This window comes from Primulina eburnea, chromosome 8, assembly GCF_022965805.1.
Source record: "Primulina eburnea isolate SZY01 chromosome 8, ASM2296580v1, whole genome shotgun sequence".
Taxonomy (NCBI): domain Eukaryota; kingdom Viridiplantae; phylum Streptophyta; class Magnoliopsida; order Lamiales; family Gesneriaceae; genus Primulina; species Primulina eburnea.
The window spans coordinates 6825470-6852445 of NC_133108.1; the positions used below are offsets into that span (position 1 = coordinate 6825470).

The 26976-nt window shown below is 39.8% G+C and overlaps 1 protein-coding gene across 1 annotated transcript; it reads right to left on the reverse strand.

Moving 5' to 3' along the window:
- Positions 1-26554, reverse strand: LOC140838940 (GDSL esterase/lipase At1g28570-like; the record flags this gene model as incomplete). The annotated part of the gene is made up of 5 exons (XM_073205567.1): positions 1-367; positions 13915-14194; positions 14278-14426; positions 25858-26076; positions 26191-26554. Coding segments are annotated over 5 exons (1269 nt in total), but the record flags the coding sequence as incomplete, so codon positions are not given.
- Between the last annotated feature and the right edge of the window lie 422 nt (positions 26555-26976).

A 26976-nucleotide genomic window follows, 5' to 3' on the forward strand; every position in this document is an offset into this window, starting at 1 on the left:
TGAGTTCTATATCCATGTAAAATTATTAAAAATCGTGTTTCACAAACATACTTCACTCTCAACATTAAAATCTTTACGGTAGACAAGACAGAAATAGAAAACGAATGTCGTCAGAATTCGTAAAATCCAGGAATTCGGGATGAAGAACAAATTGTTGAGAGTTGAGGAACAGTGTAGTTGCCTTTAAGCAAACCTTGAGCCAAGAATCTGTAAGCCGCCTCCGTTAAGTGTACGCCATCCCAACTGACATACAGAGAAGGATCTTCACAACATGTTGCCGAAGGGAAGCTACATAATACCGAAACGTTGTAGTTATACAGTCCTCCCCCACCGCAGCATGCGCTAAGGACTGATCCCTTTCCAAATCCTGCATCAACAGTACCATATATAGCTAGGGTTGCTTTCCTAATGTAACAATGTGAAATAAGTAATAATACTGGGAGCCTCCTATCTTGAGCTTATGGGTTAAACTAAGTGATGCCCCCAAGGGAACCCGGGCCCGGATAAAGCTCCCGACCCGGAGGATACTTTCACTCGGGCAAGATGAGAGCAGGGAGGAGATCCCAAATTACGACTACATGCAGAGAGCCGGTATGAAAGAAGGATCCCGGATCTTCGGATACCAGACGAGTTACGCACTCAAGTGTCAGAAGAATTCACGATGAACTACTCGGCAAGCCATCACCCGGGGTAAAAGCTTCCCGGTCCCAGAAACACCTCAGGGGCACCCGGGTGGAAAGCGCCCGGGAAAGAAGCTCAGTCTCTCCCTTATCGTCACGTCTTCCGGAAATCTCGGAACTCATCCTCCCACGTTCTATGACCAGGTCAACACTTAATACGTGGCCCACCATCCCGAATCGTGGCCACCACCCGAACTTTGCGGGCAAGTCACCTACTTGACTCATCTATAAATACCCCCTGTAGGTACTACACAAGGAGGTAACTCTTCTCTGGATACTCACAAGCACTCACAAATATTCTTATTTTCTCTAAGTTTTCCTTTGCGTACATCACTGACTTGAGCGTCGGAGTGGATACGCCGGAACAATTTCCGGCTCCCCCCTAACGTTCTGTGATTTCAGGATTAATACTCAGGTCATCCCGGGCGTTAGTCCTCAGGCGACAGGGACCTCCATCTTCCCAGACCACCAGCAACTCGCAATAAAGCATTCAAATCGCACATATATCCAAACACCCGACTTGGCAGATTGCACACCCGGCTACTACCCAATTTGCCCGGTCGACATCATTGGCGCCGTCTGTGGGAAATCTTAGCTAAAGACGTAGATATGGTTACCACTCGTAAAACTACCGTGAACCATTCTGGTCCTCACAATCCTGAAGGAGGTCAAGAAAATCCACCGCCCAGTCACCTCCCAGAGGAGTGGTCTCAGTTAATAGCTGCTGCGGTCCAAAAAGCCCTCGCCGAAAGGGCCCTACCTGAACCCAGCCAGTCAAAGGAAAATGAGGCAATGGGAGAATCTCCTCCCGAGAAAGACAGAGAGGAGAATTCCCAGGCGTTTTCCAAAGCTCCTACCCTCACTATGGCCCAGGAGCTGGAAGATTTGAAGAAGAAAGTGAAAGAGTTGGAAGCCAAAGCCGGGTCATCTCATATTTCAACCCCGGCTGGTTCCCAGGGATGCCCCTTCTCCCTGGAGATTGTAAATGAGCCTCTCCCTGCTCATTTCAAAGCCACCAAGATCCGGGAGTATGATGGGAATTCAGACCCCGATGAACATCTCACCCGGTTTGAAAATATGGCAATGCTGCATTGCTATTCTGACAAAATCAAGTGCAAGGTATTCCTCACCACCCTGGTGGACTCTGCCCAGAGGTGGTTCGAGAAGTTGGAGCCCCGGAGCATACAATCTTTTGCAGGTTTCAGAGACATCTTCTTGCACCACTTTAGCAGCAGCAAGAGGTACAAGAAGACTGCTTTCAGCCTGTTCGAAGTAAAGCAATCAGGTGATGAGTCTCTTCGGGCGTACATTCGCCGGTTCAATAAAGCATCCCTGGAGGTGCCGGCTTGTGCTCCTGAGACCAAAACTACAGCGTTCATGCAAGGACTCAGGGAAGGAGATTTTTTCAGGTCCCTGGTGAAGAAGCAGCCCGGGAATTTTGAAGATCTGTTGTCCCGAGCAGAAAAATACATAAACATGGAGGAAGCACAGCGGCAGAAAAGGGAGTCCACCCGCAGAGAAAGAAGTGACCGAGTTGGGAAAGTTGATGACAACGCCCGGGGAAATAATCTCGGGCGTTTCTCTCGATACGCCCCCATGAAGCCGCACCGGGGGGAAGGAGTCCATCTTTGCGACGGTGATCGGGGAGCCAAGCTATACCGGTCACCTCCAAGCCTGCCACACACTCCTAAGATGTGCTCCTATCATGGAGAGTGTGCTCACAGCACGAGTGAGTGCCGGAGATTGAAGCGGGCCCCTTCCCAGTCGGGCCTTGGGGAACAGGCACAGTCAGAGAAGAAGTCCCGGGGACCACCGTGGGTAAATAGAGAGGCGGGGCATCGGCCGGGGGATAAAGGCCCGGTCAGGCAGGAGAAGGATAACACTAGTCAAACGTCTCAGAACCAAGAGAATAAAGATCGGGGAGGATCACTGACCCTTGGGGTGATTAAAATGATCTCGGGGGGATCAACAGTTGGAGACTCCAACCGGGCCAGGAAAGCACATTCCCGGCATGATAGTTTTGGAGTGGATGATGCAGTAAGGAGTGAATGGCCGGTTATCAGCTTTGGCCCTCGGGATCTTCAGGGAGTCAGCCTCCCACACAACGATGCTTTGGTCATCCAGGCAAAAGTGGCGAATTACGATATTCGCCGGGTTTTCGTCGATTCTGGAAGCTCGGTGAACATTATTTTTCAGGAGGCCCTGGACCAGATGAATTTGGAGGATTATCAGTTGCGGCCAGTAGAAACAGCCTTATTCGGATTTGCTGGCCACACTGTTTATCCTCGAGGGGAAATCACTCTGCCCCTCACACTGGGAGCCGAGGAGCTCAGAAAGACGGTGATGACGGTTTTCACCGTGGTAAATGCCCCTACCTCTTATAATATCATTTTGGGCAAGCCAGCTATGAACGCCCTTCGGGCCGTGGCCTCGGCTTACCATCAGAAGCTAAAGTTCCCGGTGGGGAACAGAATTGGAGAAGTAAGGAGGGACCAGCCATCCTCCCGCAAGTGCTATGCAGAAACTGTCAAGATCGAAAATAAAAGAGCCCGACGAGATAGAGAAAGCAGGAGGTCAGGGAAGGAGGAGGTGCATTCTATCCAACAGGTGCACATGGTGGAAGGTGATGAGCAGGAGGAAGTAGGCGTCTTACCCGGACAGCCCATGAAGACAACGAAAATAGCCCGGGATCTTGAGCCAGCCACCCGGGTCCAACTACTACAATGCCTAGAGAAGAATGCGGACATTTTCGCATGGTCTTCATCAGAGTTGGTAGGGGTCTCCCCTCACGTGGCGGAACACCGGTTAAACATCATCCCGGGCTCCCGGGTGGTAAAGCAGAGAAAGAGACACTTTGGTCCCGAAAAGGACAAGGTGATTGCTGGCCACGTGGAAGAGCTATTGAAAGCCGGACAGATCAGAGAGGTTCAGTTTCCCACCTGGTTATCCAACGTAGTCTTGGTTCCCAAGTCAGCCGGCAAGTGGCGGATGTGTGTTGACTACAGGGATCTGAATAAAGCTTGCCCAAAGGACTGCTACCCCCTGCCCCGGATTGATCAGCTGGTGGACTCGACATCAGGGTATGAGTTGTTATGTTTCATGGATGCATACCAGGGGTATCATCAAATCCCCCTGGCTCGGGAAGACCAGGAGAAAGTTAGCTTCATTACCTTGGGGGGGACTTTCTGCTATGTGGTCATGCCCTTTGGTTTGAAGAATGCCGGGGCCACATACCAAAGGTTGATGGACCGGATATTCGCCAAGCAGGCCGGGCGGAATATCGAAGTCTACGTAGATGACATCTTGGTGAAATCCCGGGCACACCCTGACTTCATCCCGGACCTCGAAGAGACCTTCTCCACTCTTCGGGAGTATGGGGTGAAGCTGAACCCGGCAAAATGCACATTTGGGGTCAAGAGTTGCAAGTTCCTCGGGTTCATGGTCACCGAGAGAGGAATTGAAGTCAATCCGGAGAAAGTCAGGTCTATCACTGAAATGACATCCCCAAAGTCAATCAAGGATGTGCAGAGACTCATGGGGAAAATCGCCGCCCTGTCACGTTTCATTTCCCGATCTGCACACCGGAGCTACCCTTTCTTTCAGGCTCTGAGGAGGGCCCAAAAATTTGGCTGGGATGAAAAATGTGAAAAGGCTTTCGAGGAATTGAAGAATCATTTGGCCGGGCTCTCTGTCCTTGAGAAGCCCGGACCCGGGGAGAAGCTTTGGGTATACCTTTCTGCCACTGAGCATGCTGTTAGCTCTGTACTGATCCGAGAAGAAGGTACTGATCAAAGGCCGGTCTATTATGTGAGTCATGCACTCAAAGGGCCCGAGATCAGATATACAGAAGTAGAGAAGGTGGCCATTGCCCTGGTGATCACAGCACGAAAACTTCGCCCCTACTTCTTGTCTCATCCCATCATTGTGCTGACCAATACCCCTCTCGGGAGAATCATGACTCAGCCAGAAATCTCGGGAAGGTTGGTAAAGTGGACTGTGGAGTTGGGAGAGTATGACATCGAGTACCAGCCTCGGCGGGCCATTAAGGCCCAGGCCTTGTCAGATTTTGTCACCGAGATGGTTGTCCCTGATACCGGGGGGTTTGGAGGATATTTGCAGATGGGGATTCCTGCAAAGACGGCAGTGGTGTGGGAGTATGGCTGATATCACCCACCGAGGAAAAAATACGGCTGGCAGTTAGGTTGGACTTCCGGGCTTCTAACAATGAAGCCGAATATGAAGCTGTTATCGTCGGGATAAAAGCAGCCCGTAATGTTGGAGCTAACCAGGTCATTATTTACACGGATTCACAGCTGGTAGCCCAACAGGTAAAGGGAGTGTACGAGGTTCGGGAGGAGAAGTTTGTTAAATATCTAGCTATCATCAAAGAGTTATCCACACATTTCGTAAGTTGGAGCATAGAGCAAATTCCCCGAGAGGAAAATACTGAAGCAGATGCCTTGGCGAAGATGGCAGCTTCGCTTTCCGATTACCAGGAACCGGGCATATCTTATCACACTAACCTGGTATCTTCGGTGGATACCGGGCCTCCTCGCGCCCGGGAAGATAACTGGACCACCCCCATCCTCGACTACATCTCCCAATCCTATCTGCCCGAGGGTATCAAGGAGGCCAGTCAAATCAAGAGGAGGGCAGCACGGTTTGTTGTGATTGATGACCGTCTTTACCGGCGATCTTTCCAGGGCCCCCTTCTCAAGTGCATCGCCGGTGATGAATCCATTATGATGTCCTAAGGGAGATCCACGAGGGCTTCTGCGGAGATCATATTGGAGCAACTTCCCTGGCTAAGAAGGCTTTGCTGGCCGGGTTCTGGTGGCCTACCATGCATCAAGATGCTGCCTGGGTAGTTCGCTCTTGCGAGAGATGCCAAAGGCATAGCAACGTTAACCACCACCCGATTGCCCTTATGAAGCCTATCTGGGCATCTTGTCCTTTTGACCAGTGGGGCCTGGATATTGTGGGATCTTTTCCTGTGGCCCGAGCTCAGAAAAAATTCCTGCTGGTAGGGATTGACTACTTCTCTAAGTGGGTGGAAGCCGAGCCCTTGGCCAAGATTACGGAGGAGGAAGTTCTTAAGTTTCTATGGAAAAATATTGTCTGCAGGTTTGGGATTCCCCGGAAGCTTATATCTGACAATGGCAGGCAATTCCAGGGAAGTAAAGTCAGAACCTGGTGCAAAGAGATGAAAATTACTCAGGCTTTTACCTCGGTTGCCTACCCGCAAGCCAATGAGCAGACCGAGGTGACCAACCGCACCATTGTCCAAGCTCTCAGAGCCCGGTTATTTGGAGTGGGAAAGGATTGGGTAGAGGAGCTGCCCAGTGTTCTTTAGGCATATCGGACTACACCTCGAACAGCTACTGGGGAAACACCATTCAGCCTGGTTTATGGCTCGGAAGCAGTGCTCCCCGCCGAAATCGGGCAAACTTAAGCCCGAGTGAGCACCTATCCGAAAGACAATGATAGTTCCCGTGCTAGTGAACTTGATCTCATCGAAGAAAGGAGAGAGAGAGCGGCCATCAGGATGGAGGCTTATCGACGCCGGGTGATGAAAGCTTATAACCGGAGGGTTCAACACCGAGAGTTCCAGATTGGAGATATGGTCCTCAAGAAAGTAAACCCAGCCGGAGATGTTGGCAAGCTTGATGCCCGATGGGAAGAACCTTACAAAGTGGTGCGCAGAGTCAGCTCGGGCACCTATTATCTTGAAGATGGGCAAGGCCGTCCTCTCAAAAGACCCTGGAACGCTTTTCATCTCAAGAAATATTTTCCTTAGAAGCTCTTGTAAATCTTTTTACTAGTATTTGGCAATAAAGATCAAGTTCCTGGGAAGATTATTCTTAAAGCTCGGTAGGTCCCGAACCCCGGCATATATTAAGGGCCCGGGTGATGTCATGCCCCGGCTTCCCTTCAAATATTATTAAGGGCCCGGGTGATACCATGCCCCGGCTTCCCTCCAAATTATTATTAAGGGCCTGGGTGATACCATGCCCTGGCTTCCCTCCAAATTATTATTAAGGGCCCGGGTGATACCATGCCCCGGCTTCCCTCCAAATTATTATTAACGGCCCGGGTGATGTCATGCCCCGGCTTCCCTCCAAATTATTATTAAGGGCCCGGGTGATGTCATGCCCCGGCTTCCCTCCAAATTGTTGTTAAGGGCCCGGGTGATACTATGCCCCGGCTTCCCTTCAATTTATTATCAAATCGGGGGGTCCGAAGTCTCGGTTGCCTAAGTGTTATCGTTCAGATGTTATCATAACCAGGTTATCTTCCAACACTTGGTAAATTTTTCTTATTCACAAGTTACACGAAGACACCGGGGTAAACGGAAGAAATTTCATTAGATTGAGAAAAATTATTACAACTACCAGAAAAAGAAAAAAGTACTTAACGTCTAAGCGGTAGGCTCTGGCTCTGAGTCCTCCTCTGCCTCGGATTCTTCTTCATCCGGGAGCTCCGCACCATCATCTGGTAAGGAGTTCACGGCCCGGGCCAAATCAAGCAGGCCTTTTTTCTCTGGGGGTAAAAGGAAGCTCGGGCTTCTAAATCTAGCTTTTCAGCTCGGGCTTCTGTTTTCTCCAGTTGAGCTTTCAGCGAAAGGATCTCTGCCCGGGCCTCCTCGAGCTGGGCCTGCAGGCATTTTATCGTGGTGCTCTGGCCAAGGATGGCCTCCTCATGAAGGGCTTTTATCCGAGCCAACTGTGCCAGGGCACCATCATGGAGAGCCTGGGCGAAAGCTCCCCTTGCCTATGTGCTCTTTTGCAAAGAGCCCATCTTCTCAAAGGCAGCTCTAGCCATCTGCCCGCTCTGCAAATAAACGGAAAGTACATAAGGAAGAAAGCCTGCCAATAGAGCAAAGAAACAGAGGTGGAGAAGAAAATACTTACAGCCAGTATGAGGTTAAAGCTCTCCAGCATGAGATCTCCTGCCTTCGCAGCCTGAAGGACGGACTCTTCGGCAGGAGTCGCCACTCGCTTCAACAGTTGGAAGCCCATCTCTGAGCTTCCAGCCGAGAATATAGTCTCGGGCACTGCGGGGGGGGGGGGGTGGAAGTTGTAGTAGAAGGGACCTGAGGAGAGTCAGCGGAAAACACTGGTGGGGCAGGCTCGGACCCCTGAGCCACTCGAGTAATCACCCGGGGCTCAACACGGACAAGCTCTTTTGAAGCTTTCCTTTTTTTGGTGGTCTGGAGGGGCTGGTCTGGGGACTCGTCCTCCTCCTCAATCAGAATGACCCCATGCTCCTGGGGCCCGGCGGCCTCGACAGTCCGAACGCTCGGAGGAATACCAGCCTGCCCAGCTTCAACAGGGGCCTGAGTCTCTTTTTCAACAGGCACTTGGGATGCCAGCTCCCCCTCGACCGGGTCTTCAGTAGTCACCCGGGATGAAGACCCCTGGCGCTCCCTGGCCTTTCTTTCAGCAGCAGCGGCCTTCCGGGCAGCCTTCTTAGCTGCCCGTTCCTCAGGCCAGTTTTTGGGCGAAAGCCTCTTTCATCTCGGCGTCTACAGAAAATAAAACCACTCATTAGAAACAGGTAGAGTAGAAAGTAAAGGAAGTACAATAGTGGCTAACCAAGGAAGCCTACCAGGGCGGGAGGCATCGAACTCCTCGATAATGCGGTCGGTAGGATCCCCCGCCCCGGGGCTCAGCCCATAGGCCACCAGTAGCTTTTCACTAAGGAGGGCAGAGGAGTTATACACTTTACCACCTACCACCTCCTCACTTTGGGTGTAAGAGTCAAGTGTGCGATAATTTTCGGGAAGACCCGGTTGATTGGGAAGGGTAGAAATGAACCCAACCGGACATTCGGGGAGATGGGCAGGACGGATGTAAAAGAACCGGCGTTTCCAGTCCTTGACGGAGGTGGGAATATCTCCGAAAAGTTTCTGATGAGACCGGGTTTTGAAGGAAAAGGCATAATCGCCAATATAGCAGATAAAGAAAAAATTGAAGAGGGAAGGCTCGAGGGGGATCTCGAGGTGCATGGACATAAGTGTAAAAAAACAAGTCATCATCCTAATGGCATTAGGATGAAACTGATTAAGCGGGATACCCAGAAGGGAGGATATCCCAATGAAGAATGGATGGAGGGGGAACCTAAGGCCATTGGCCACCTGATCTCGGAAAAAAGTAAGGTACCCCTCCGGCGGCTTGTCGGCCCGGTTACTAGGGCCCGGGATGACAATATCATGAGTAGTGGGGATGGAGCCAAGGAGGCGGATCTCCTCGGCAGATTTAGCTCGGAGGGAACTTGCCATGGTAGAGTACCATGGCAAAGGGCCAGGATCAGCAGCCCGGGCGGGAGAAGGAATAGCCCGGGCCGAAGGTTTTGAAGAAGTTGCCACCTTTTTTCTTATTCTTCTGGGAGCTTGAAGGCCCAGCCCCGTGGGAGGTTTTGGATTTTTTGAGGGGAGGAGATGTAAGAGTGGGATTTTGGGGGCGATAGGTGGAAACGGGGGAGACGGAAATCGGGGAACTATCGCACAGGGCATCTGACTCAAAGTCTGAGGAGCCCCTGCGATTCTTATCCGACGTAGAAGAAGTGTTGGAAGAAGACATGATTATGAAAAGAAGAACTTACGCGGATGGGAGGAAGAATGGTAGTGAGAACGCCGGGGAGTGATCGGAATTTTGGCAGAGTTGCAGACGCGGAAGCTTGGTTAAATTTGACGAAAGTGATGAAGGGTTGGGGAAGGAGTTATATATAGGAGTAGGGAAGCGATCCAGACCGTCGATCTAGCCATGATCCGAGGGTCCACATTGGTTTTGAGAGACGCCCCCGGATCATGGATCTCAGCCGTTGAAGTGGATAGGTATGAACGATCGTGATGCACCTCGTAAGTTGTGCAAGGCACATGAAAGGACGTGTAATCATGAAGGAGTCAGACTTATCGGATCCTCGGAAGACGGAACGCTGCTGACCGTTGGAAAGAAAAATGGGGGCACGTATCATCATGACATCATGCGTATCATTCAAAAAAGATAACCGGCATGTGATCTTAGGCTCGGGAGGTTTAAGGCCCCGGCACGTTATGTTAATCACGGGAGGTTTAAGGCCCCGGCACGTTATGTTAAGCCCAGGAGGTTTAAGGCCCCGGCACGTCATGTTAAGCTCGAGAGGTTTTAAGGCCCCGGCAAGTTATATTAAGCCCGGGAGGTTTAAGGCCCCGGCACGTTATGCTAAGCCCGGGAGGTTTTAAGGCCCCGGCAAGTTATCTTAAGCCCGGGAGGTTTAAGGCCCTGGCACGTTATATTAAGCCCGGGAGGTTTAAGGCCCCGGCAAGTTATGCTAAGCCCGGGAGGTTTAAGGCCCCGACAAGTTATCTTAAGCCCGGGAGGTTTAAGGCCCCGGCACGTTATGTTAAGCCCGGGAGGTTTTAAGGTCCCGACAAGTTATCTTAAGCCCGGGAAGTTTTAAGCCCCGGCATGTTAGTTTAAGCCCGGGAGGTTTTAAGGCCCCGGCATGTTATGTTAAGCCCGGGAGGTTTAAGGCCCCGGCACGTTATCTTAAGCCCGGGAAGTTTTAAGGCCCGGTTTTTACTTGAAAACCCATAAACTTGAGGGAAGTACACAAGCAAAATGCGCAGAGTAAAATGTTATTAATAAAATCGATGAAATATTGCAGTGGCTAGCCTAGAGCCTACATGATCCTCCCACTCTGACATCCAGCTATGCAGCTCAGGGAAGGGGAGGTTGGCAAATGACTCGGTAGCAGCGAGCTTGCGCAGCTGTTTCCACTCCTTCCGCAGCATTGCCTGCAGCAGGACTTGATCAGTGGCTAGCTCGGCCACGTGCGTCACATAGAATATCCGCTTATATCTCCTGGCCAGTGCTCTCTGTGGCTTGGTGAAAGCCAGGCCATCTTGATATGATTGCATAAGATCATGAATCTTAAGCCAAGTGGACATGACCTTCGCCAGAATAAGCTCCTCGATGGTCCTCTTCAACGACTCTAAATGAGCACGCGTTGAGGGTGGCAAGTGGCCATACGGGATGCTGCTGACAGTGAATTCGCTTGAACTCGGCATGTTGAAACGATTGCTCTCACTTCGCCTTCATCCACGTATTTATAGGCAGATGGTAGGTAGTACGGAGGAAGCCGAGAAGTTTCCGACCATGCGAAACGACTCCGTATTTATGGAGGAGAAAAGTTAATCGCAACCGTTGGCTTAAGCATACGTGTCTGACCAGGAAGCGCCTCGTAAATTGTTCCAAGTATCCGAAGAGGCGTGAGCGAATATAAAGGCTGTAGTGTCATCATCGCCTCGGAAGACGAAGCAGACCTCGTCAGGATTTTAATGTACATCAAAATTTTATATGACACCAGACCACGGACCGGGAAACCTCAGGAAATCGACATTGTGTGAAGCCCGGGAAGTTTTAAGGCCCCGGCGTGTCGTTCACAGCCCGGGAAGCTCGAGACCCTGGCATTTTGTATTAATTTCCAGGGAGGTATTAAGCTCAGGCCCCGGCGTGTCGTTCACAGCCCGGGAAGCTCGAGACCCTGGCATTTTGTGTTAATTTCCAGGGAGGTATTAAACTCAGGAGTTCTAGTAAATTATTTCATCAGATAATTCTACGCAATCCGTGATATGTGTGTCAATTAATGGACCTAAAGTGTTATATCCGAGCAGTGACAGAAAAAGGGGAACCGAGATAAATTTTTATTCAACCATACACATTGGCCCGTACTACATCGTTGTATTTCTCTTCTATGACAATTATTCGTATCTTCAACCAGGCAGACAGAGGGGCGGTGGAACCTTGCATGAAGCTGGGAGAGTCGACAATACGCTTCAGAAGCTTCAGTTCCTTCCGGAGCATCAACTGATAGACATGACCATCTGTGAAGATGTCCGCCCACTCAGCTATGTGTAGTTGTTTGCGCACTTTCTTCAGTTTGGATACCAGGGTAGGGGTGGTGGCTTCCCCAGAATCGTAAAGAAGTTTCAGCCCTTGGAGCTCTTCCCAGTAGCCGAGAATTTTATTAAGCACTTCATCTTCTATAATGGATTTTTGAACTTCCAGATTGGGCTTCGTAAGGGCTTCAGTCACCCCTGGAGTTCTCGAACTGCTGGCACCGGCCATGATATCTGTTGGAGTAATCTGCTAGTGATGAGGGAAGGATCGGGAGGATACCATCTATATAGGATGAAGAAGAGTATCTTGATCATTGATTCTCGAAGATGTGAACGGCTAAGATGAATATTGGAAGTTGGGTCAAGCAGGCGAAAAGACAGGCGTAAATCTCGAGATATCATAACGGTCCTCGAAGCGCGAAAGCTTGCGGATAAGTTTGAATTTTAGGGCTTACGACAGCACTGACGGTAATATCCACATCTTTAAAATTCTAAAAGGCTCCGCTGTCATTGGAAGTGGACTCTTTTTTACTAATCGGGACAGCGAGATAGACTCTAGCCCGACTTTTTTAGGAGGGAGTGGTGATTAGGGGTGGGCATAAAACCCGAAAAACCGAAAAAACCGACCGAACCGAATAATTCGGTTTAAATGGTTCGGTTTTATCGGTTTTTCGGTCGGTTATGGTTTTAAAAATTACGAAATTCGGTTTTTCGGTTCGGTTTTCGGTTTTAATCCCCGAAAAAACCGAAAAACCGAACCGACCATATTATTGTTAATTATAAAGTTTTTGTATAATGGGTCATATTATTGTTTAGTATAAGGCTTTTTATGTATAATAGACCTATTAAGATTTAAGAACCTAGTATCTTTAACTCTCAATTTTCAATCTGATCGTTTTTTCTTCTTTCTCATCATTCACCAGTCGATGTTTTCTTTTCTTTTCTGTATATATTTCTTTATTTTTTATATAAAAAATTAAGTCTCACAAATTAAATGTTTGAAAAATACTATGATTTAGATTTTAAAGGCATAAAGTGACGTATAATTTTATTTTGTAACAAATTTTAGCTAACCGTATATAACCGGCCGTATAAACCAAACCGTACTACAAAAAACCCGAACCGAACCGTAATAAAATGGTTCGGTTTTGGACTAGAGATATTCAAAACCGAAAACCGAAAAACCGAACCATTGTAGAGTAAAACTAGACCGAACCGACCGTTGCCCACCCCTAGTGGTGATGCCCCCAAGGGAACCCGGGCCTGGGTAAAGCTCCCGACCCGGAGGATACTTTCACTCGGGCGAGATGAGAGCAGGGAGGAGATCCCAAATTACGACTACATGCAGAAAGCCGGTATGAAAGAAGGATCCCGGATCTTCGAATACCAGGCGAGTTACGCACTCAAGTGTCAGAAGAATTCACGATGAACTACTCGGCAAGCCATCACCCGGGGTAAAAGCTTCCCGGTCCCAGAAACACCTCAGGGGCACCCGGGTGGAAAGCGCCCGGGAAAAAAGCTCAGTCTCTCCCTTATCGTCACGTCTTCCGGAAATCTCGGAACCCATCCTCCCACGTTCTATGACCAGGTCAACACTTAATACGTGGCCCACCATCCCGAATCGTGGCCACCACCCGAACTTTGCGGGCAAGTCACCTACTTGACTCATCTATAAATACCCCCTGTAGGTATTACACAAGGAGGTAATTCTTCTCTGGATACTCACAAGCACTCACAAATATTCTTATTTTCTCTAAGTTTTCCTTTGCATACATCACTGACTTGAGCGTCGGAGTGGATACGCCGGAACAATTTCCGACGCCCCCCCTAACATTCTGTGATTTCAGGATTAATACTCAGGTCATCCCGGGCGTTAGTCCTCAGGCGACAGGGACCTCCATCTTCCCAGACCACCAGCAACTCGCAATAAAGCATTCAAATCGCACATATATCCAAACACCCGACTTTTCAGATTGCACACCCGGCTACTACCCAATTTGCCTGGTCGACATCACTAAGGACCAAGGTTCTCAATGAATCGACGTTGTAGAAAGGAAGATCTTAAGAAGGTTAACTCATCATGTTAAAGTTGACAATACCGTAAGGTTCGTATTATCATTCTAGGCTGAATTAGGATGCATCGAATGTTGATAGATGAGTGCAAGTTCAAAGTGGGCTGTATTGAGCATTCTTTCATGGACGAGTGAACTAAGAGTACCGCATAAATAACTATGCAGTGATTTGCAAGTTTCCAAAAGTATCCTATCGCGTAAACTAATCTTTTAGATTTCTGTTCTCATCTTAGTCGACTAAAAATTTAGTAAATGCAAAAAATAGAAGTTTGAAAAGTACCAAACTCGTTCGGGGAAATAAAAAACTGCAGAGCGGCATTGTAGTAGTCTGCATATATTATGGAAATGCGAGGATGGAGCTCTCGTATGCGGTTCAGTTCCTTCTCCAGCAAACCATTATGGTATCTCGAAAACTCGTTCAACCAGTTAATGCATCCAGTTTGGGGATCATAATAATTAGTTTCATCATCTGATTTAAACTGTGTGAGATACACAGGAGCGCAGCCGATGGGAAAATTTCCAGGAACTAAAATTGTCACAGCACCAAGCTTTATTAGTTCCTGTGAAATACAAGTTGTGTAAGATTGATCAAATACAGATTTTTTTTTTCCATATGTAATATCCGTGGTTCAATTGAGCGTACCACAAGTGTTGATCCAATGTATTCAACAACAGTGGGTACAAGAGATTGAAGCACTTCGAGGCTCATTCCGAGGGTGAGTGCATGATTGTAATCGTTGCCTCCAATCTCTCCCAAAAGAATGAGAGATTTCTGAACGTATCTTTTACCATCTATGTAAGAAAACAGGTAAGCATTACAAATAATTCGAGTAAAGGTTATATTGTTCTGTAAGTTGTTCGTACACGAAACTTTGAAGTCCAAAGTCCATATGTACTCGATTTTGAACAACAGTCTTGGCATACAAAAGTACAAATCTTTTTTGGTTTTATTTGTAACAGATAACATTTGATGTATCAGATGATAAGGATATTGGAATTAGCCATGTCCGGAAAAGTCTGGAAAAGTTGAATGCACCTGGGAACGCAAGATAATCAACTACTAATCCAGATTTAATTTGATATTTGTACTCAGGAGTTCTAATTAATTTTTATGAAAAGAAGTGTGGATCAGATTCAAAAGTGATTTCGCAATCTTGGACAATGTTTCCATATCGCACAACTTTTGTTGTAATGATTCTTAGAACAGCGAATCTTTTATATACGGAGTTTACATAACTTCGTTACAATTTTGATACGATGGGCGCCCGAGATGTTCGCTCAAACATCTTGCAAGAATTTTATGTTTTCCACTGAGCTGTTCCTAAAAATACGAACTTTGCATAGATACTAAAATTAGCAATTCTTGATGGGATAATTTCTTCCATATGGAGCATTAGGTGAATCGGATTATTATGCTTAAAAATACAAGAGCTGGCTAATCTAATCATACTCTTAACAAGTAAAACATAGCCGATTAAAAATCTCCAACAAATAAAGATAACCAGATGACTCGGAACTCGAAAAAAAAAAAAATTTTAAATTTCTATGTTAGATCAAATTATCATTTGAATTCAGTTTCGATTCTTTTCGTTTAAATTCGAGTATCATGATTCATTTAGATCTCGAATTTACTTTTAAGCATGTTTATAATAAATTCAAACCTATTTGCACTGGGCTAGAATTCAATACTTTTAAATATAAATAAATAAGACCTCAGTCGAATGTGGAATTCAATCATTTTCGTTTAGTTATTTTAATTCTAAGTCGACGTTCATTCATTTCCAGAAAGGAGAATTCAGATTTCCATTTTTAATCTCATCATCTTACTATAACACATGCTTAAAATAATATTATTGTGGGTCCATATCTAGATCACAGAAAAAATGACAAATCATATTTTTGGTTTTATTTTTTTCTCCAGCAAAAAGTTTTTTCAAAAATATAAATTTTTAAAACACTGTGTTATTTCCTAAATTAAATAATATATATTCTCTTTTTAGTAATAATGTAGATTTTCAGATTTTAAAACATATTCTATCAATACATAAAAAAAAATTAGCTGCAGAACTGATAAAAATGTCAAAATTGTTCAATAGCTATGGATAAAAAAAACGAGGAAGAATACGAAATAGTTGCAATAGGGCTTATTGTACAGTCACGCAGGCACGGGCCCGGACTCGGGACGTGACAGTTAAGCTCCTGAGTCCGAAGATATGCGTGTATATGTGGTCGTACCGTATAATATCCTTTAGAGTTATCATTTTCCTACAGTCGGTCATGTATCCAGCAGACAATATTACCCGTTAAGATCTGGCGTAACTCTTTTACCTAGCCAACCAGAGCAAGTAATGCAACATCAGCAATTTGACACACAAGAATTTCTTAGAAAGTCACTCATTTCAGTATTACTCTCACTCATACACGCTTAACTGAACAATGACTTTTTAGAAAATTTATATTTTTTCAATGAGTAATGTAACTAGTTTAAAATAAGGCAAAAACTTGTGTGAGACGGTCTCACGGGTCGTATCTGTGAGACAGATCTCTTATTTGGGTGATCCATGAAAAAGTAGTACTTTTTATGCTAATAGTATTACTTTTTATTGTAAATATGAGTAGGTTGACCCGTATCACAGATTAAGATCCGTGAGACGGTCACCACTTTTAAAATAAATGCCTCATATTATAGTTAGAAAAGACTTTAAATAGCTTATAGATATATTACAGAGAAAAATATGTAATCTAGGAATTAATATATCATTTGAGATTTATTCCACGACCTCGAAACGGCGTGTCTTAATTTTTTTACGTACTTAATTTATTATTTTTTTAATGACATTGTATTTTTTTCCTTTTGAAAAAAATATTTTTTCCCGTCTTATTACGGTGACTGAGGCGGGGCCCATTTAGAACAGTTCAGAATCTGTACCGAATCGAAATCAATAAAAAAAACACGAACTTTTAGGTATATGTTTATTTGTGGTAATATCCATCGTCGAAAAATTATCAATATAATTGTATTTTTATAATATTCATTGATAATAAAATATAAACTGAAAATCAATAATATGTGTTTTTTTCCAAAAAAACACATATTATTGATTTTCAGTTTGTATTTTATTATTAATAAACATTATAACAAAACAATTATATCGATAACTTATTGACAATAGCAAAAATAAAATGAGTGAGTCTCATGTGAGACCGTCTCACGGATCATAATCTGTGAGACGGGTCAACCCTACCCATATTCACAATAAAAAGTAATACTCTTAGCATAAAAAGTGATACTTTTTCATGGGTGACCCAAATAAGAGACCCGTCTCACAAATAATACCCGTGAGACCGTCTCACACAAGTTTTTGTCAAATAAAAATAAACATATCCCTATTTATAAGTTGTAAATTTTGTAAATTGCATAATTATTTATATTTATAGCATTTTATATATTATCATTATATTTCATTGTTAAATAAAATTTTGTATCCAAAAAATCACACAATATATTATTGATTTTCAATTTGTATTCTATTATTAATAAACATTATAACAGTACAATTATATCGATAATTTATTGATGGTAGATATTACCACAAATAAACATATACCTAAAAATTTATATTTTTTATAAGTTGCAAAATTTTGTAACTTTTATAATTATTTTTATTTATAGTATTTTACTTATTATCATTATATTTCATTATTAAAAACAATATTCACTCGACTTCTATAAATTGTCAAATGCTAATTTTTTTTTTAATTGCAATATGTCATGTACTAATTGATGATGGATAGAAGTTGAGTAAAAATTGTATTTAACAATAAAATATAATGATAATATATAAAATATTATAAATATAAATAATTATGCAACTTACAAAAATTTACAACTTATAAAAAACACGACCTTGTAGGGATATGTTTAGTTTTAGTTTTGCTAATATCTATTGTCAATAAGTTATCGATATAATGCATTATATCGATAACAAAAAAGTATTTTTTTTAAAAAAAAAACAAATAAAATGTTATTCTGAAAAAAATAAAATTTATGGTAAAAAATAAAAATATCAAACTCTCAAAATTATCAAACTACACACTTTATAATATTTTTTCTCAACTCAATTGTGAATTTCTTCACAAATAGTGAGGCTATTTATAGAACTTTTTTGGTAATAATCCAAAAAATAAATAAAGAGCCTTTTATGGTAACTCGTGTATTGACACGCTAATCATATATTATATTATATAATCATATATTATATTATATATTCAGTGTAGTGGGATAAATTTTGCTTCTTATTCGTGTATACTCACTATGTATAAATAAAGAGCATCTTCATGGTAACTTGTATCGACAAAAATTGGATTTTTTTTACTGTTTGCTGTAAAAATAAAAATAATTTCCGAGTTTATGGAAACCGACGAGGTTTGTGTTTCTGCCGTAAACACATTATCTTGGAGGATGTAATTAGGTTTTAGTCACGCTCCGCAAGACTGTGTGTCTTAATTTTTTATTTTTTGACGTCAAGTCACGTCATTTTGAGGACGTCACTTGATTTCTTATTATTACTATTATTAAATATTAGAAGTAGTGTAACATTTGTTGAAAATTAATATTCAAAATAGGTGTGTTGAATATTTGAATGTTGAAAATAAGAGTCGTAAAAATTAGAAATTTTGTGTGATGACGAAGGTAATGATATAATTTATTTTTTGTATTATTACCAAAGAAATTCTATAAATAGCCTCATCATTTGTGAAAAAACTCACAATTGAGTTAAGAGAAAAATATTATAAAGTTTTAGTTTGATAATTTTGAGATTTTGATATTTTTTACTTTTTTATCATAATTTTTTACTTTTTTCATAACACGTTATCAGCACGAAACTCTAAAAGTCTTTCATATTTTTCCAAGCTCCAAAACAGAAGAAAAAAGTAACAAAAATAATAATATTTATTTTACTGTTTATTTATTTATTGTATATATATTAATATATAATATAATGTTATTATATAATAAAGATCAGAAATAATAAAAATAAATTTTTCAAAAAACTTGTTATAAATACTGGGAGGAAGTTAAGACGACATCCCACACCCCCGGTAAGGGATACGACAAGTATAAAAGCATATAAGGTTTTTAAACAAAATACCTTACGACACCTTAATATAATAATAATGTGATATGATATACATAGTTATTTAAACCTAAATAATATTATATACAACCATATCATTATCATAAAATTATACAAATACATATATTTATTTTTTTGTACATCAACGGTCATAAACGATAACAAAATGACTAATTTTTGTCATATAATATGATCTCACAAACAAATTCAATCACTCCAACTTTCTCTTCTTCTCTAAAAATTATTCTTCATCAAATTTTCGAAGAAAAAAGAAGATGACTTTCTCAAGGTTATTTTTAATTATTTTGGTTATAATACTCAAGAATCTTGTATCTATCGGAGAATATCCTCCTCGTGTGTTTTTTTATTTTTACGAATGCTTGTACTTGTTGTTTATTCATTACTTTGTATTGCAATATTCATTAACTAATAAAATGCATCATAAATTTTTTTTAGTATCACCATGTCAAACTTGGCAAAACTCGAATTCATTGCTCTTGATATTACAAAGAAAATTATATGTCATGGACTCTCGATGTAGAAATTAATCTAGAGTCGTTAGGTCTAAATGAGACTATAAAAGAAAATGACATATCCACATCACAAGAAAAGACAAAAGCCATGATACTTTTGCGTCGACATCTCGACGAGGGATTAAAATGTGAATATCTAATTGAAAAAGTATCATGACTTTGTGGAAGGGATTAAAAAAAAGATTCGAACATATAAGGAATTTATACTTCCGACCGTCCGGGATGAATGGAATACGTCGAGATTCTAAGATTTTAAGACAGTCAGTGATTACAACTCGGCGATGTATCGAATAATCTCACAATTGAAATTTTGTGGGCACGAGATTACTGAATTAGAAATGCTTGAAAAAACATTTTTCACTTTTCACGCATCGAATATAACTCTATAATAACAATATAGAGTGCGTGGATTTTCGAGATATTCTGAACTTATCGCATGTCTCCTTGTAGCGGAAAAGAATAACGAGCTGTTAATAGAAATCATCAGGCACGTCCCACCGGTATTTCCTTAAGTAAATATCGTAAGCAAAAATGAATTTAAATTTGGAAACCAAAATCAAAGTTATGGACAAGATTTTGGTGGAGGACGAAATCGAGGTCGTGGACGTGGTTGTGGACGCGGCCGTGGTTTTGAAAATAATCGAGATAGTTATTTCTATAACTCATCTCAAAAGAGCGTCTCAAACTATCCACTGAAAAAGCATAATGAGAATATGAGTGTTAATGAGAATCACTTAAAAAGATTTGAAAGTTCTTGTTTTAGATGTGGTACTCCAGGACATTGGTCTCGTATTTGTCGAGCCCCTGAGCACCTTGGTAAACTTTATAAATAATCAATAAAGGAGAAAGAAAATGAGACCAACTTCACTGAACACATAGAAGCTTTGAGTGATTCAACTCATTTTGATGCTGGAGATTTTATGATTGATTTCCCGGACAATAATCAATTTGCTGGTGGAATAGATATGTAAAATATTTTATTTTTCCATGTACTCGTATGATAATGTTTTATCGTGTGTTATATTTTTACATATTTATTATATTGAATTTTATTTTTATAAATGTATTGTCAGTAATTTTATTTCATTACATTTTTTTGAAGTTCAAATAAGAAAAATACTATGAACAAAGCTGAAGTTTGTATACCTGATTGTGGTATAATGTACACTATCCTCCGAGATAAAAGATATTTCTTGGAACTAAAACCAACAAAAACAATGGCGAATACAATATCAAGTCCTGTAGACTTGATTAAAGGTTATGGTAAAACACAATTTTTGTTATCTAATGGTATAATTAATTTTTTTTTTATCAATGATGCTTTCTTTATATTAACCACAATCGAAAAGAAGTTTGTTGAGTTTTAATAATATATATTCCCATGATATGATACTCAAACAAATAATGAATGGAATGAGAAATATATGTGTCTTACCACATACAAATCAAGAAATAAATAGTGATCGAAAAACTATCAATGCTCCCTTTTGGATTGCATTATAAACATAATACTACATGGTAGTTGATAATTCTTCAATATTAACCAATTCGAATCATTGTTGAACCAAGATGTCCTAATCGATCATGCCAATTAGTTAACATTGAAGAATTATCAACTACCATATTTGATTCAATGAGTATTATATGTGTATAATGCAATCCAGTAGGGAGCATTGGTAGTTTTTCAATCATATATTTCTTTCCTGATTTATGGGTAATAAGACACATATATTTCTCATTCTTTCATTCATTTTTTGAGTATCATACCCATGAGAATATATATCATTAAAACTCAACAAATTTCTTTTCGATTGTAGTTAATACAAAACATCAATGATAAAAAAATTTGTACCATTACGTAACAAAAATTGTGCTTTACCACAACCTTTAATCAAGTCTACAGGACCTGATATTGTATTCACCATTGGTTTTTTTTTTTTTTAGTTCCAAGAAATATTTTTATCTCGGAGGATAGCGTACATTGTACCACTATCAGGTATACAAACTTCAGCTTTGTTCATAGCATTTTTTAAATTTGAACTTCAAAAAAAAATGCAATGAAATAAAATTACTGACAATACATTTATAAAAATAAAATACAACACATATATAAAAATATAACACACGATAAAACATTATCATACGAGTACATGGAAACATAAAATATTTTTCATATCTATTCCACCAGCAAATTGATCATTGTCCGAGAAATCAATAAAAAAATCTCCAGCATCAAAATGAGTTGAATCACTCAAAGGCTCACTGTTTCAGTGAAGTTGGTCTCCTTTTCTTTTTCCTTTATTGATTCTTTATAAAGTTTACAAAGGTGCTCAGGGGCTCGACAAATACGGAAGCAATATCCTGGAGTACCACATCTAAAACAAGAACTTTCAATCTTTTTGAGTGATTCTCATTAACAATTATATTCCCATGATGTCTTTTCAGTTGATGGTTTGTGACGCTCTTTTGAGATGAGTTATAGAAATAACTATCTCGATTATTTTCAAAACCACGCCCGCGTCCACGACCACGACCACTTCCACGTCCATTCCACGTCCACGTCCACGAACTCGATTTCGTCCTCGACCAAAATCTTGTCTATAACTTTGATTTTGGTTTCAGATTTAAATTCATTTTTGCTTACGACATTAACTTCAGAAATGCCGTTGAACCGGTGGGTCGTGCCTGATAATTCTCATTAACAGCTCGTTACTCTTTTCCGCCAAAAGAAGACATGCGATAAGTTCAGAATATCTCAAAAATCAACGCACTCTATATTGTTGTTGTAGAGTTATATTCGATGCGTGAAAAGTGAAAAATGTTTTTTTAAGCATTTCCAATTCAGTAATCTCGTGACCACAAAATTTCAATTGTGAGATTATTCGATACATCGTCGAGTTGTAATCACTGACTGTCTTAAAATCTTGGAATCTCGACGTATTCCATTCATCCCGGACGGTGGAACTATAACTTCCCTTATATGTTCGAATCTTTCTTTTAATCCCTTCCACAAAGCCATGATATCTTTTTCAATTAGATATTCACATTTTAATCCCTCATCGAGATGTCGACGCAAAAATATCATGGCTTTTGTCTTTTCTTGTAATGTTGATATGCCATTTTCTTTTATGATCTCATTTAGACCCAATGACTCAAGATGAATTTCTACATCGAAGGTCCATGACATATAATTTTTCCCCGTAATATCAAGAGTAATGAATTCGAGTTTTCCAAGTTTGACATGGTGGTACTAAAAAAATTATGATGCATTTTATTACTTAATGAATATTGTAATACAAAGTAATGGATAAACAACAAGTGCAAGCATTCGTAAAAATAAAAAAAACACACGAGGAGGATATTCTCCGATAGATACAAGATTCTTGAGTATTATAACCAAAATAATTAAAAATAACCTTTAGAAAGTCATCTTTTTTTTCTTCGAAAATTTGATGAAGAATAATTTTTAGAGAAGAAGAGAAAGTTGGAGTGATTGAATTTATTTGTGAGATCATATTTATAGAGCAAAAACTAGTCGTTTTGTTATCGTTTATGACCGTTGGTGTACAAAAAATAAATATATGTATTTGTATAATTTTATGATAATAATATGGTGTATATAATATTAGTCAGGTTTAATAATTATGTATATCATATCATATTATTATAATAAGGTGTCATAAGGTATTTTGTTTAAAAACTTTATAGGCTTTTATACTTGTTGAATCCCTTATCGGTAGTGTGGGATGTCGTCTTAACATCCTCCCAGAATTTATAACAAGTTTTTTGAATTTTTTTATTAATTCTGATCTTTATTATATAATAACATTATATTATATATTAAATATATATACAATAAATAAATAAACAATAAAATAAATATTATTACTTTTGTTACCATTTTTTCTGTTTTGAAGCTTGGAAAAATATGGAGGACTTTTAAAGTTTTGTGCTGATAACGTGTTATGAAAATGTAAAAATTTATGGTAAAAATATAAAAATATCAAACTCTCAAAATTAACAAACTATACACTTTATAACATTTTTCTCTCAACTCAATTGTGATTTTTTTTTCACAAATAATGAGGCTATTTATAGAATTTCTTTGGTAATAAACCAAAAAATAAATTACATCATTACTTTCATCATCACATATAAATTTCTAATTTTTACAATTTTTATTTTCAACATTCAAATATTCAATATACCTATTTTGAATATTAATTTTCAACAAATGTTACGCCACTACTTCTAATATTTAAAAATAATAATAATAATAAATGAAGTCACGCCCTCAAAATGATGTGACTGGACGTCAAAAAGAATAAAAAAATTAAGAGATACTGTCTTGCGTAGCGTGACTAAAACCTAATCACATCCTCCTAGATGACGTGTCAGTCTAGGGGTGTTCAAACTTCGGATAAAACCGAAAAAATCGAAAATCCAAACCGAAAAAACCGAACACTAAACCCCACCGGAAACCGAATTTTATAATTCGGATATAAATGTTAAAACCGAAATTAATTTGGTTCGGTTTCGGATTATAAATATCAAAACCGAACCGACCGAAAAAACCGAAATTTAATTAAATTAATAATGTTATTTTTATTTTATATTATTTATTGAGATGATATTAGTGAATGAAGAATTATTTTGAATAATACTTAGTTGATTGTTGTTTATGTAATTCATTTGTACTTTATATTTAAATATTTTACTAAGAAATCATTTAAAAAAATAACATATTATATTTTATAATATATTTATATTATTAATTTAAATAATTGTATCAAAACCGAAATAACCGACCGAAATAACCGAACCATTTCGGTAGAAAACCGAACCGAACCGAAGAAAAATGATTCGGATATCGGATTATATATTTGTAAAACCGAAAACCGAAAAAACCGAAATAAAAAGTCGAAAACCGAACCGAACCGACCGATGAACACCCCTACGTGTCACAGCAGAAACACAAACTTCCGTCGGTTTCCATAAACTCAGAAATTATTTTTATTTTTACAGACAGACAAGTTACCATAAAGAGGCTCTTTATTAATACATAGTGAATATACATAAACAAGAAGCAAATACATAGTGAATATACAAAAACAAGAAGCAAAATTCATCACACTACATTGAATATATATTATAATATATGATCAGCGTGTCAATTCAAATGGATTTGAATTGGATTGATGCATGATAGCGTTAAAATCTGTTCAAGCCTAATCAACCCGAAAACAACCCGATTTTTTATTTTTTTAAAATAATTGAACAATAATAATAATATTTTAATATAGACAAAAACTTGTGTGAGACGGTCTCACGGGTTGTATTTCGTGAGACGGATATCTATTTGGGTCATTCATGAAAAAGTATTACATTTTATGCTACAAGTATTACTTTTTATTGTGAATATGGGTAGGGTTAACCCGTCTCACAGATAAATATCCGTGAGACCGTCTCACAAGAGACCTATTCTTTAATATAAACAAGTAACAAAAATTCTCTCATATATAATTTAAATTTGAAAGTCTAATCACAAAAAATTAAAAATATATTTACCAAATCAAACAAATAATTGTTTAACAAAATTTAAAAAAAATACAAAATATATATTATATGATGAAAATTTATGATATAAATATATAATAATTTTTTTTCCAAAAAAATGTAGATAATATTTATTAATTATATTTTTTTAGAAAAAATTAATATTTCCGAGTCACCCAAATCCGATTACTTTTTCGAATCAGATATCAGGTCCAAATCGATCTGACTCGAACCCGAAAATCATCAATTCAAACCTGATCTTTTTCGAGTCGAACTGAGTAGGGTTATCGGGTTGTGTCAGATTTTGACACCCTTATATATATATATATATATATATATATATATATATATATATATATATATATATATATATATATATGATAATATTAAGTATCAAACTTGAACATTGTTTGACTCCTGAGAGCGAATGACAAATGTTGGAATAATAAATTTAAAAAAATATAGAATTATTTTTAATTCTAATTATTAAAAAAATTAAGCTAAATATTTTTTTTATATGTTAAGCTAATCGGCAAAACTCCTTTTTAATATGAGTAGGTCTCATGTGAGACCGTCTCACGGATCATAATCTGTGAGACGGGTCAACCCTACCTATATTCACAATAAAAAGTAATATTTTTAGCATAAAAAGTAATACTTTTGTATGGGTGACCCAAGTAAGAGATCCGTCTCACAGATACGACCCGTGAGACCGTCTCACACAAGTTTTTGCCTTTTAATATAATAAAAATTGTGATAACATATTTATCACTTACATGTGCTATCATATCTCATATTCCTATAATCCCAAATTCTAAAGAATAATAAAATATTTTTATACTCTTATCCATGCCTTTGAATTTATAAGAATATCATGCTATTATTTTAAATTTTAATCTTTAGCGAAGCAAAGATGGATATGTACGTACGTACATCCTCGGTGATTTTCCCGTCAACGGCATACAAATCAAGAGTAAAATGTAAAAGCAGGGTTACCTGGACGTGTTCCCAAAAATCGTTTGACCCAATCCATTTGAACTCCCAGAGACGCGTTCGTTAGCGGATTATAAATCCCTCTCGCCTCCAGATACTCGTGATCCAGCGCAGTTGCTCCGGCCACCGCAAAATTCACCCCTTTTTCAAAACTTTGGCCGCTCAGGTTAGAATTTTCTCCGCCAACACTCGGCTGCAATAGAGGAAGCCCAAAGCTCTCAGCTATTAATTACCAAAAACAAAAAAGAAATTCAGGTGAAATTAGGGGAATTCACTTGTGGCAGTTGGTACTAATTATCCTCGTACTCCCAACGCTATAAATATAATCAAACATACCGAGGAAATCAACGACGAGACGACCATCGGAGTAGCGTCCGGTTGGATGGTGGAAGAAAGTTTCTCCGTATGGAATCCGGGAGCATCGGGGCTTGACAACATTTGATTGGGAGAGGCGGAGCAGATTTCCTGTGTCAGCGAGCGAATCGCCGAAGCTGATTATGGATTCGAAGCATCCGGTGGCCACTGGGCAGATTGCCGATGTGAGTAAAATGAAGAAAATCGCATATCCTAAGTTCCTAACGCAGGTGTTGATGGAGGAGCCATCATTTCTCTCAGTAACATTGATTCCACCTAAGGCAGTAGCAAGTTTGAATGGGAACACGAAGGTTTTTTGCAAAACACGTCTATTTCCCCATATTTTTATATTTCATTTTAATTAATTGATTGCGACTAAACTTAAAAAAATGTTTTTAAACTTTCACTTTGATCCAAACTAATAATTGAGTTTAATATCATTATTTTATTTTATTTTAAATGTGGGATAATAAAACGAATCGGCAATTATTATAACATGAGTAGGTCTCATGTGAGACCGTCTCACAGATCTTAATTTATGAGACATGTCAATTCTACCGATTTTCACAATAAAAAGTAATACTCCTAGTATAAAAAGTAATATTTTTCATTAATAACCCAAATAAAATATTCATCTCACAAATACGACTCATAAGACTGTCTCACACAAATTTTTGTCTTTTATTATAATCATAGTTTTTTTTTTGGTTGAATGAATATATTGGTAGTTGCTGGTCAGTCAGAGTCTAAGTAGCAAATTGTAGTTTA